Source organism: Falco naumanni, chromosome 5 (assembly GCF_017639655.2).
Source record: "Falco naumanni isolate bFalNau1 chromosome 5, bFalNau1.pat, whole genome shotgun sequence".
NCBI lineage: Eukaryota > Metazoa > Chordata > Aves > Falconiformes > Falconidae > Falco > Falco naumanni.
Window position 1 is genome coordinate 66,240,922 of NC_054058.1, and position 13,173 is coordinate 66,254,094.

The 13,173-nt window shown below is 41.2% G+C and overlaps 1 protein-coding gene across 11 annotated transcripts in view; it reads left to right on the plus strand.

The window, feature by feature from the left end:
• CELF2 (CUGBP Elav-like family member 2) overlaps positions 1 to 13,173 on the plus strand; it is a 376,931-nt gene that overhangs the window by 242,919 nt on the left and 120,839 nt on the right. For 10 of the 11 annotated variants that reach the window (XM_040595111.1, XM_040595113.1, XM_040595115.1 and 7 more), the window contains one exon: positions 2,155 to 2,351. In XM_040595111.1, the coding sequence (XP_040451045.1) occupies positions 2,155 to 2,351 (197 nt within the window). Of the gene's footprint in view, positions 1 to 1,780; positions 1,988 to 2,154; positions 2,352 to 13,173 lie in introns of those variants that run through there. The other variant, XM_040595116.1, reaches the window with a different exon arrangement.

The window sequence follows — 13,173 nt, forward strand, 5'->3', positions numbered from 1 at the left end:
GAGGGATTTTTCAACCTCCCTCCTAGGGAGGTTGTTTATCAGATTGTGTTTTACATAAAGGAATAGGAATTGGAAAGAAATAATGGAGTGATTTTCTAGAGGTATAAGTGTCATGGAGGTGCTTATTGCTCCATGAAAGTCTTGAAAGTTATTCCCATGGAGTATGATTCAAGTGAGTTACTCAGGGTTTTTCAGTTTTTTGGGGATTCTTGGGGGTGGTTCTTTGGTTGGTTCGTTGGTTTAGTGTGTTACTTATGTACGGAAAATGCGTATGTAGCATGGAATTGTCATTTCTCCAAGTGTGCCTGTGACCTGTAGAACATCTTCAAAATGAAAAGTATATGTAAGACAAGAGAGGGTATTTGCACATGAAACATGATATGAAAGGTTGGACCAAACCTTTCAGTCTTTTACTCAGGCAAGATTCCCACTAGAATCAACAGGAATTTTGTCTAGTAAGTGAGATCCTGTTGCCTGCTGATCCATGTTGAAGACACTTCACAAGTGATGATCAAACTTCTTGTTGTTAGTTTAAAATGTGCCTGTAATATAATTTCCTCCTGCCTGCTGTAAGGACGGAAAATGCTAGAGTTAATATGGACTTATTATTGTGATTAGGTGAATTATCCTTGCAAGGAGGTGAAACACAGGGAACTAAATAATTTGTCTTTGCACAGGTTATAGCTGTGAGACAGGAATTACACAGGGTTGGTTTTTTTCTTGCCATTCTTAGATATATTTTTTTTAAGATGTAAAATACGATTTTTGTCTCATTGTGCAAATTTTGAGCTCTTCCAAGTCCTCCTGTGGGCATTCTTTCCTGAACAATCGTCAAACAGAGAAATTGTAATTAAAGGCAAGTTTTTTGAATGTGGCAGGTGGCTCTGAAATGCCTGAATTCTGCAACGATCAACTTTCGACCTTGCTGAACACAGCCATTTCCCCCCTGTCCCTGATGGGAAGGTGGGGGAAATGCTCTAAAAGTCGCATCTCATTAGTGTTATTTCATGAAACTGAAGCATCCAAGAATTATCATCACTTGTGGAATCTCTAGCCAAGTAATTAGTTGAAATTACTGTCCTTAATTATCAATAATGACACGAGAGGTTTTTTTTGGGTTGGTTTGTTTGGTTTTTTTTTTGTAATTTTTATTTTTACTTTTGTTCAGTGTTTAAAATTACTTGTTTTCCTTGTAAGAGTACAGCTCTTCCTAAGCCATAATATGCCATAGGTCTCACAGAGCAAGTTATTTTTTATTACTATGTTCTTTTCCCCTGCGGAAGTGTGTGGTTGTTTTGAACTGAGATGTACATTTGGAGATCATATAGGGTAACAATTTACAGAGTGTGAAAAATTTCAAAAATTTGATGTCCTTTTGCAGGGAGCAAAACTTTTTGAAGCAGCATTTTAATTTTCACAACAAAATAGGCAATTCTGCCATTGCTTTCTCTTTTTGAATTGCGTCTCTTTTTTTTTTTTTTTTTCTTTTTTTTATAGCAGGGCGCAATAAACAATTTGCTTTAAACTGGAGCTCTCCAGACTGCTTTTGCTTTTTAAAGAGCGTAGGCAACTAATCGGCAGCAACCAGCCACATAGCAGGAGTGTTTTCCATTCTAGGCAATATCATACTAATTTGATGCACACATGGATGCTTCACACAATCTGCAAATTCATCGCTGGCGTCTTGCATTAGTCATCTGACAGATTGCCAAGTGTTTCATATTCCTTTCATGTGACTTTATTACAAAACACACACACACACAGAGACAGACACACACACACACACACTGCCTTATTTCTGCCAGTAGCCAGTGTAGTGAGAATTCACTGCAGTTCTGTTTACAACAGCCATGGAGAGAAATCTGCACTTATTTGCAACTATCCTCTGCTTTAAAATGCAAAAGTCCCGGTTTGCATTGTGCCGCTCTCTTCTTATATAATGACATTAAGCAGCAGCCTGCAGAGAAAACCAGACTCAATGAAAAATGTAATTGCATTGTTTTTTTGTTCACAATACTTATGCTATTAATTAAATACTGATTTGTTTTTTCCTGCTTTGTGCCAATTGACATCATCTTCTGCATCTAGTGCACATGAAAACTGCGTACTCTCCTAACTTGCCGTCTCTTTTTAATCTCCTTTTCCACTTTCTAGTAACGGCACAGCTAACAAGATGAATGGAGCTTTGGATCATTCAGACCAACCAGACCCAGATGCCATTAAGATGTTTGTTGGACAGATTCCCCGTTCATGGTCGGAAAAAGAGTTAAAAGAACTTTTTGAGCCTTATGGAGCTGTCTACCAGATTAATGTTCTCCGAGACAGAAGTCAGAACCCTCCCCAAAGTAAAGGTACAGTAGTTGTGCTCACTGCTTTCAATTAGTTTTTGGTTTGTGGGTGTTTTTTTCTGTTTTTTCTTTCTCCCACCCCCATGATCTTGCTTGCCTTCAGGATTTCCAAAGAGGTTTGCATATGGGCTGTCTTTTTTGAAGCATACTGTGTTGAGCTATGCAGCAGTCCTGAGAGGAGAGGACTCCTGAATACCTATCGATTACTGTCTTCCTCCTTTTCTTCAATTGCAGTTTAAATGCCTGTTATCTGGAAGCATGCATTCCGACTGTGCAAAAAATAACAAAAGATTGCCGTCTTTGTTTAAATTCTTATTGCCAAGAAACATGGAAACTTGAGCGATCACTTTCCCAGGATTAGCTCATGAAAAATATAATTTTCTACTTCCTTTTTTTCCCCTCTTTTCACCCCAGGTGGGAATAACTTTAAGGATACAAAAGGGGAGAAATGGTAACAGTGGGGTCTTGCTGTGTCATTGCTCCAGAGGCAATTAAAATTACAAAACAGAGTGGCCCTGCTCTTTTCCCCAAAATCTGATTTCTTTTCTGCAGTCGTGTTAAAGGATTGATTTTTGGCACTAGTATTTTTCTAAAAGGAAGTGTTGGTTTTCTCTTCTGCCTTTTTTTCTATACGTATTTAAAGTATTTGTCCTTAACTACATTGCTTTCTTTCACTGTATATCTATCTATATTTAGGCCCATGAGAATTCTAGGTATTATAGCGATGTAAGCATAACATATGTTTACATGTAGACTGAGTATTTTGTTTCACAGAATGTATCTTTCTCCCTAAATAGCTGTATACTTTCATTTACACTTCATGTTTGGTACATGAAAGTGTTGCTAGCATTGCAAGTGATTTGTGCAGCTCAGAGGCATTGCTAGGTATGGGTGTGTGCCTGGCTGTAAGGTTACTATATACTTACTCATTCTTACTGTGCTCCTGCCACTGCTTCTAAAAACCTTTAAAGTGCACATGGCACGGAGAATATAATAACATGCTTTTGTGGGCTAGCTGCTAACAGTGCAAAACAGCACTTGCTTGAGGTTTCCAGTTCAGTGGGAGGTGGCTGCTGTTGTGTGAGGCACACAGCACACCTTCGGGTGCTCTTGTGCTGTTGTGAAAAGCCCTACCAAGGCTCAGCATCTCCTCCTTGCCCTTGCACGGGGCAGAGGATCCTCTCAATGGCCTCTTCTTTGCTGCCCTGATTTAAGTAGCCTCGTGCTTTGAGTGAAGTTAGTCCGTTTTGGGTCACTTGCATATATAACTCCTAGTTAAAAGACTTGGGGTCCTGATGTCACACCGATGTCAGGGAGGAGGTTCATCTCACCCTATCTCGCTGCTAATCATGCCCCTGTACTAGATTGCTCTTTCCCTTCACAAGCAGAAGATATTTTTGGTTGGAGCGTTTCAGTGTAGTTCTGCTTCCAGCTCCCCCCATTCCCTGGGATTGATGTACTGTAGCATGTAGCCCGCTGCCATGTTAGCACACAGCTCTCACCAAGTGTCTTTTTCTTGTAATGCTGGATAGAAGACAGCATTAAGAGGTCAAGAAACTGGATTTTCTGCAGTCCAGGCTGCTATGGATGAGCAAACTCCTACTTAGTTTAACCCACTAAGATGCTGAACTTTGAGACTCGTCCATTTAGAAAGAGCTGATCCTGGGCCCTAGAAATGTCTTCCACTAAGCAGTAAATGAAGTGAGAATGATATCGTGGTTAGACAGAAGAAAGCCGTTGATTCCCGTTTTGGTAGTGTTTCCCATCATACTGTACCCGTCTGTCAGGCAGCAGAAAGGTGTAAGGATTAAGCACAGATCATGCAAACCATTGTAGACTATGGGTATTTGCGGTCCCCATATTCAATATTCCTTTTCAAAGGTTTGGGGTTTTTTTGCTTGAAGTCTTTTCAGCCATGCAGAGAGGATGCTTTTATGTCACTTCAGGCATTATATGTTTTAATGAGTAAATTAATTTAATCCTCAAGCAAGACAGAAGAACGATCAGGTTTATGTTTCCCAGACAGCAGCCAGCTCCTCTGGTGGTCGGCTTTTCCCTTGGAAGCTTTGGAGGAGAGTGTCTCCATGCTGGCTGGCTCTGTTCTTCCTTCTGGCTCAGTCTGCAAGCCAGGTTGCTAGATATAGAAACCTCTTGAGTTTCTTGTGGATGTCTTGTGACTGGGAATGAGCTGTACTTTCGTAATCCACTGGTGCAAAGGATTCTGTGTGAGTTTTAAGAATGTTAGAAGCAAACAAACCAACATACAAATGCCCTGGAAAATGGCTAATAGTCTCATTGTCATCACGATGCATGAGAAATACTTCACTTGTGCTGTGTAATTGGCATTTAATCATCAAGCTGAGTCTTGACTTTTTGTTTAGAGGTGTGGCTGAATTCGATGCTCTCCTCCTCTGTAAACAGCCACAGGAAACAACCGCTTTCATTTGACTTGAGCTGGGTAGGTGGGGGTCATGCCAGGCATCTGCCTGCCTGCCGCGTCTCTGCATCACCTCCAGTTTTGTAGAATAGTGCATCGGTGGTCAGGTGACGCTGGAAAAAGGCCATTTTGTATTTCATTGCATGGCTGTGGCTCTGTGTTGTGCAGAATGATCACAAGGCTGCAGTCACCCAGAAATTTTCTCTGAATATTCTGCAAGACAAGATTTGCAACGACAAAAATGCAAGTTAGTGTTACTACACTGTGTGGCGTGGGTGGAGCGGTGGCGGTTTGGTGTTGTTCTTGGAAGAAAGATTTCACTCTCACCAGATGAGAGCTGTGCATTTCTGTTAGCTTGGCCAAAGGGGCTTCTCCAGTTTGGGTGGAATTTTTTCTCCGATGAACTGTTTATGAAGTTGCAATCTGAGTTTATCCTGATTCTGTCAAAAATAACCATAGGCTGCTTCTCTCTTTCTTACTGTTATTAAGACTGTCTTTCATACCCTCCAACGACAGACGGCCTAGTTCATGTCATTCCTCCTTCTGCAGAAGCCAGAGGATAGACAGGTAGAAAGCCAAGTTGTACTCACTTTAGAAAACTGAAAGGAAAGCCACCTTACTCCCACAGCTATATTGCGGCTAGTGCAAATGTTGAAGCTCGGCTTTATTAATTGGGAACCACAGGGATGGCTGCATTTCGATGGGTGATGGCTGGAATATCAGTAGGAAACTCCGCATGCTTTCCAGCATTTGCAGTTCTGCAGTTCTTTTTGGATGTGTGAAAGAGCTCGGCAAAGTAATTTGACTTTGCGTTTATCCCCTGTTGTTTTGTAAGCCTTTTTCCTCTTTCTGCAACAAGAGAAATCCGGAGGATTAGGTAAACTGGGGGGTGGGGGGGTGGGGGGTGTGTGTGGAAGCCAGGAAATCCTGTAACGCTGAAATAAATGGCACTTTCAGCTTCTGGGGGCTAAGGGGATTCAAAATCTATGCAGATCAGCCCTCTCTGTTCCCAATCCAGCTTGCTCTCTTTGTATAATTTATTCTGGGTGGATAGATGACGGGGTTTTTTTCCAGAGTAGTTGTTAAAGAGAGCTTCTGTAATACCTCAAATACAGCAAGCTTTATGCGAAGGCAGTATACACTGCCACCGAGATCTCTCTTCTTCCCCGCTGTTCTCCTAAGCTGGAAAGATTTCCTTGGCTGCTTTTGTTTCGGAATCCGACTGCTGAAGCAAGCAGATGGCAACAGGGCTACTTTTGCCTTTTGAAATGCAACAGAAGAGTCTCAGGCCAGATCCACAACGTCCTTTGGGTGCCTTGCCCCTGTTTTAATACCTGTAATTCTTGCGGGGATCCAGGGCCCCTAAACCAGCTCTGTGAGCCGGTGCCTGCTCATGCTACCATAGCAATCGCCTTGCAGAAAGCAGGGGAGAGGCACCCGCCAAACAACGAACTGCGTGTTTCCTTGTAGCCTTTTACACACCCTTTATCAGATTAGAGGGAGGCTGCTGAGTGAACAAGTATGTGCTGTAGTTAAAGGCCAGTGTTTATTATTATCCTATTTAACATGGTAATTTAAGTCTACCGGGAAGCAAGCAGAGGAATCTGATAATGAGGCATTTGTCTGCTGCATACAGGAGAGACCACATGGGCGAGGCATGTAGGAGGCAGAAGTTATCTGGCTTGTTGGGGTTCCATTTCAGCTACCCTTTAGCCTTGCAGAAATATTCCTGTGCTGGTCCCTGCTCATGGTGCCCCATTTTCTGTGTGGCAGGAGGAGAAAAGGGGACTGGGGCAGTCCCGCGTGGGAGCAGAGCTGTGGCACTCCGCTTGTCACACAAGCCCATCCTGACTGTCCTAATCGGCAACAAAGACCAGCTGTTCCCTGCCTGCCCTTGCCTCACTGCTCAGGCAGTTGCACGCTTCCGCTGCTTGAAGCCATTTCAATGCATCGTGTTTTGCAAAACTATTCTAGATGTTCTTTAAAAGCTCCCTTCAGCCAGTGCTCCAGGAGTCAGGGTTTCTCCACACTTTTGGACTTATTTTGTGTTTTGAACGCTCTCACAGGTCCACATGAACATTGTTTCGCTCTTGAGATCCAATGAGTTGTGTCGTGAGCACATACGCTATCGAAACTGCGGGACTTGAAACCACAGCCGTTATGCATGTGTATTTTACACTAAATTTTAGTGTTCACGGGTGAGAGAGCTTCTGTTATAATTGTAGGCTTGAAGAAGTCTTTCATGCACCGAATGAAGAAGTGCCTTGTATATTTTTCCTTTTAGCAGGTGCTTTGTGCACTCTGTGAAGTTTCACAAGACAAAGATTGGCAAAAGCCAGATGTTGCCATTAGATACAGCAGGGAAGGAGAGTGAATTATAAAATTGAGTTTTCAACTTTCAGTTTCTGACTTTAAGATGTTTAAATTTAAACCTTAAAGAACCATTTAAAAAAAAAATATGGGTTATAAGTAGAATCATAAAATCTATTATAGATGTGAGCTGATATTTATAAAAGGTAATTCTTATTTGACAGATCTGCTGGAGTTTTTCAAGAGGTTTCTCTGAAAGTGGACAGGTGTGAAATTGTGTCTATAATCAAGCTGGATTTCCCAGGGGCGTTTTGCACGGTGTCACACAGGAGCCTAATACACGCGGTTGCTGGTGAAGCAGAGAAGGGCCCCTTTTCAAATGGAGAAAGGAGCTGGTTAGATGATCGAGGGCAGATTAGAATGGGGAAAGGTTATGGACCAGGGAAAGAGAGGGGATGATGACTGGAGAGCAACAGGGACTGTTATTGGAGATCAATACTTTTTCACTCTCTATGTAAATGCCTTTAACAGAATGAACCACCAACTTGTTATCCAACTTTTTGGATCATGCAGAAGGGACTGGATGGGGTGAAGCCACCTGATAACCTGAAGAAAACAATCCAATACAAAGAGATTCAGTTGGAAAAAATGAACCGTGAGCAAGAAGAGTAAATTCAAGTTTTGAGTGGACATATATGTTGAATGAGTATATATTTCAGAGATTTGAGAGCAGGAGAGGATTTGAAGAGCGCACATATCATAAAAGGACTGACGTGGTGTTTTGTGTCCATATGGTCAAAAAGGCACAGAAAATGTGAAGCTGTATAAATGGAAGCATTGAATATAGCTTTCAAGGAAATACTGTACCATTTAAAGAAGGATTTTTTTGATCAAGTTTAAACTATGGTTACCAATATTTAGTACCATTCTATAGAAGAGGGCAGAGGTCCAGAGAAGAGCAGCGTGATTTTGTATGAAGTTGGGAAGGGTTAAGCCATGGTAAAAGGTCTAAGAAGGTTAACTTGTAAAGGGCTTCAAGCATTCGACTTACAAGAAAGCTAAAAGGGGAAGAGCTGAGGAAGAATACAGGACTGTACCTTGGTTTCGAAAGAAAACGTTATAAGGGGATACAATTGAAGTTTCTGCCATATCTTGAAATGCGTAGTGAAGGCAGGAATAGATAAGCACTTTCAATTAATGTTAAACCCAGGGACTGCACAGTATAGACTTAAGGTTGAAGAACAGCAGGCTAACAATTCCAGCTTCTTAAGTCAAACTTTCTTCCTCCACTTGCAGAGCAGAGAATGGTCTTCAGAACCTGTGGTAAGAAAAGTTCCAAAAGAAACTTTTCTCTTGCTTTCTTCAATTTAGTATTTTGAAATAATGTGCCTGGAGCAGTATGTGACATGACTGCTGCCCTGTGCAGTTTCACCTGTGAGCAGGACAAGGTGCCAAGGCTGCGGTGGGCACAGCTGACAGTATGTCTATGTCCAGTGTGAAGAGGGTCTGAGATTTCTGATGACCCCTGATCTTTTGGCATTGCTTTGAAGAGAGATAGCAGGTGAGGATAACGTCCCATGGCATACTTGACTGCAAACCTGTTGCCCACATAAATCAGTCTGGCTGTGTATTCCCATCACTGACCACAGCAAGAAAGTCAGCCCCTGTAATACCCAAAGTGGCCCAGCAAACCCAACGGTGTCAGATGGCACAGGAGTAGTGATGATATTTGTGAAGACACTGTAACAGGAGTGCAGGAGTGGGGGTTTGTGATTGCAAAACAGGAAGAGTGGAGGATGTTGGGGGGATTGGGTAGAGCATGTTTTTCCGTTGTGGTATTTAAAGAGGGAAATAGCACATAACATAAACCCTTCCTTAGCCTTGTTTTTGAGGTTCCTGTATGCAGCATGTGAATGACTGGAGCTGTAGCAGAATTAAGCTTTTTTTTTTTTTTTTTTTAAGGCATCTTTTCACTCCATGTTTTTACAGTATTTATTGCAGGCAGGGCTTGATCCAGAAGTGAGATTTCTAGGTGTTGCTGTAAGAAATTAATAACACATCTCTAAAGGATTAAAGTAGATCACTTTGGGGCTCATTGGTTGCAGTTTTATAGCAGCTTAACTATGATTTAGAACTGTATATGAATTTTCGCAATCAAGCTAAGACTTTCTAAGCACATTGCTAATTACATCTATGCTGAAAAAGCACGTAGACTTTAACTACATGGATTGGTTTAGTTAAGTTGATAGCAAACCCATACGCAGACCAGCCATTAGAAAAGTAGGACCTCCTATTCCCGTTGAGGTGGTCTTAATCTCTAATACTCATGTCTGATAAACACTTGGGAAGAGGCAAGTTAGGTAGAGGGATATTAGAGCATCAATTCAGGCATTAAATAAAGCCAAGCACTTTCCAGTTACTTCAACATCTCCAGGAACACAGGTGGAAGTACAGGTTCAGTTTTCCTGAGAGTTCAGGAAAAAGAAGAAAATAAAAAAAGGAGGGGATATCTGTCTGTCTTTTTTCCCCCCCTCCTACTTATATTTAAAAGGAGTTGAAGGCTAATGATTGAGAATTAGGGGGCTTAAACAATAGTGAGGTTTTGTCAAGACAATGCTGGAAAAGAATGTTTTGCACAATAGTTAAAAAAGACAGGCAATTCCTTTAACGCTGGCTTCTTCAGCACACCATCCAGCATTTACCTATAGGATATTTTAGAGCAACTTTACCAAAAATTCCCGAATGTTCTTAAAATATAGATGGGTAGTCTGTTTTTCATAATGCCATTGTTACCTCAGAAAAAACCCACATAGGTAGGTGGTTAAAGAAGCCTGATCTTTCAATAAAATTGAAAAAACCCCAGCTAATCAAATTGCGTTGTTGAATCTGAAAAATATGCCAAACCTTATTCTCTCAAATATATAATCTCAAAGCCAAAATTTTAATGCATGGGAAAATCTAAGTCAAGTCATGCACACACTTGCACACAGGAATTAATCAATGGATATAATACTCAGCCATAATATCACATGCATGTTTAACTGTTTTCAAGATTGGTGCCTACATTTAAAGTACATACCTCCTTAATAGTGCCAGATAATGTCAGTTTAAGATTTATGCCATCCAGTTTCTTAGGTTGCATATTAAAGCTCACATCAGTGAGTTCTGATCTTTTTATGATGTTGTGGCACTAAAATTCTTTCTTCTTCCAATTTGCTATTAAATGAATAAACATACAATATTTATCAGCTTGCCACTTAAAAGATGATGTGTGTTTCTGTTAAAGAACAATTGCTTGAAAAAACAACCCACAACCTTCTCTTATTATGTAGTGTTTCTAATTCTGTTCAGTTCTAATGTTTGAGTCATTTGCCCATAACATAGGAGGAGGTTTTGTAAAGGATTTGAGAACGTGGTCTGAAATCGTCACGTGCTTTGGGATGGAGCTCGAAGGAAGGAAATGTTTGACAACCGAGCAGTGTCAAAAATCAAGTGTAATTGGGGAGTAGCCTTATGACCATGTATTTCAGCTGCAGTGCAGCTTCCAAGTCTCTCATTTCCTCCACAAGAATGGCGTTTTTTTGCTTTCATCTTCTGCTCCTGTCACCCCTCTAAAATCACGCACAAGTGCGTGTGCACATATATACACAAATAAATGAAAGTCTAAGATTAAAACCCACAATGCAAGACATTCTGCTCATTAAAGGACAGAAGAGACTCAGAGGCAGTAAGAATTTCTCTGTTAGTGCTGAGATGATGTGAGTGACACATAGATATTACCATGATGGGTCATAATAAAATGCTAAAGACCATGTAAAATGTTTTATCATAAATATGTCATCAGTTTTGCTGGTTCTAAACATGAAACATAAACCCCAGTAAATCACTGAGAGGATGCCTGTTATTCCTTATCTTTTTGAAATATGATATGAAATGGATATATGTGTAGCATTTGCAGTGTAAATTAATTACTAGGTCATTACTTCCATCTTCCCCACTCCAGACCTTTCTTTCCAGCCTGTATTTTTTGCTGGAGCAAGGTAGTGGGAGGACAGTGCTGAGCATGCTTAGGGTCTGCTAGGAGCCACTATCTACTCAGTGTCAGGTTTCTGATACAGATGCCAGGAAAGGACATGCCATGCCAGTTGTAGTATTACTTCGTTTCAGACATCAGTTGTAGAGTGCACCGTAGCCATCAGCATATTTCAAAATAAAGGAAATAACTCCCTAAGGATAAAGTCTGGTAGTGACTTCTAAGCCTGGTTTGAGCTTAACTCAAGCCAATGAGCTATGTGTGGAAGGCTGTGTGTGCCATATAAATCTCCTGGTCCATCTGTCTCCGGGAAGAAGGCATTTTCAGGAATCTGTGTCTTTCTAATTGCTTATAAAAGCACTCTGAGACAAGCCGTGAATAAATTAAATTTGAAAGTTTCCAGTGGATCTTTTCAGGTTTTCACTGAACCTAATTACTTTCTAATCTATGCCCATGAGTATGCAGTTTTAAGTGGGATGGTAGACTTTCACTCTGCAGATTAAACTCTGTGGTGCAAAAATTCATTATTATTTGTGGAGGAAAAAACTTCAGTGTCTGCTGCCTTGTGGCTTTAATTTAAAATAACTACTACATCTGAGTCATGCATTCTTTTAGAAAAATAAGGTGAGCTGTAAAGAGGTACAAGATATTTTCTAATAAACCATGTCTCTTATTTGCCTAACTGAACGGGGAAAATTTATGTTTCAAACGTTAATTAAACTGGCCTAGTAGCTCAAGATGTCACACTTTCAATTGCAATTTTAGGGGAGCTGTACCACAATAGGGAGTAGATTAATATAATGTACTGCATGAAACTTCCTAGCTGCAAGGATGAGCATGGCACCGTAAGGAGCAGCACTGCTGCTTCAGCTGTAGATCTCCACGTGTTTTGCAAAGGGAGACAAATACCGTCACTGAGTCTTTACCAGCTGGAAGAAGTGAGATACAGAGGTCTGGGGGGACTTTTCCAAAAATTTCTGAACCACTTTGAGCAGGCAGAGAATAACGTTCTGCCTGTGCCGTTGTTGTGTCGCCTAAATCAAATCTGCTCCCTTCGTTCTTGGTACTTGAATCCCTGAGCTGGTTGACACAAAGATTTTGTTATGTTAACGCTGCCCAGGTGAGATCTGCATTGGTTTATTCACATATTAATCGGATCTGATGAGGGCTGCAGTTAGAAAACGAGTGTGGAGCAGGCCCGTAGGCACCTACTCCCACTCTTCTTCTGGCCCCCTAATTAAAACAATGAGTACGAAAACAACAGTCTTCCTTTATTATTTGCAGATCATGGGATATAAAAATCATTGTCGATTTTAAATGGTGTATATTAACCCGAGTAATTCCGCCGGGGCTTCAGATTCTATAGTAAAAGTGTTGTGTTGTCTCTGGCTCAATTAGATTTTTCTCAGTGTCAATTTTAATTCACTTCACCGGAGCGTGGGGGAACTCTCTGTGGAAGGGAAAATGTTACTTGTGAATGAGAGCCTCCTGCAGCCCACATTTTATTTAAGAGTTTTAAGATGCTTGGCGGTCCCACATTCTCCCTTGAACGTCTGCTATTGTATGCTGGAAGAGTTGAACAAAATTGCTCGATGTTTCTTAATGTGACAGGCATCTGAGTGTGAGCAGGAGGATGGGAATGAGGAGAGTGAAATCTTTGGTTCCTTCTTTTTATTTAATAGTGAGGAAAAATAAAAAAAATAAAGCTTTGGTGAGCCTTGGTGGCCAAACAGACATAATGATGTCAAATGTTTCTCACCCTTACAAGCATCCACCTGGCCACATATACAGAGAAGTAAAAACTAAGGAGCGGGGATTCCTTTTGCAGTGCTGAGTCTGGGGCAGAGGCTGAGTGGCCTGGGAAGGTTTTTTTCCCCCCTTTAGACTTGGCATTCCTCGCCTCCCATGGCCTTCGGCACTTAGGGGTGGCTTGCTGGGTTATGTTGTGCTTGGTGCCTGCTGCCCAAGCAGCCCAAAGTGTATTGTTCCTTCCTTGTTGCTAAAGGGGAAGAAAGGAGTAGATCTTTAGTTTGAGGGCACTTCTC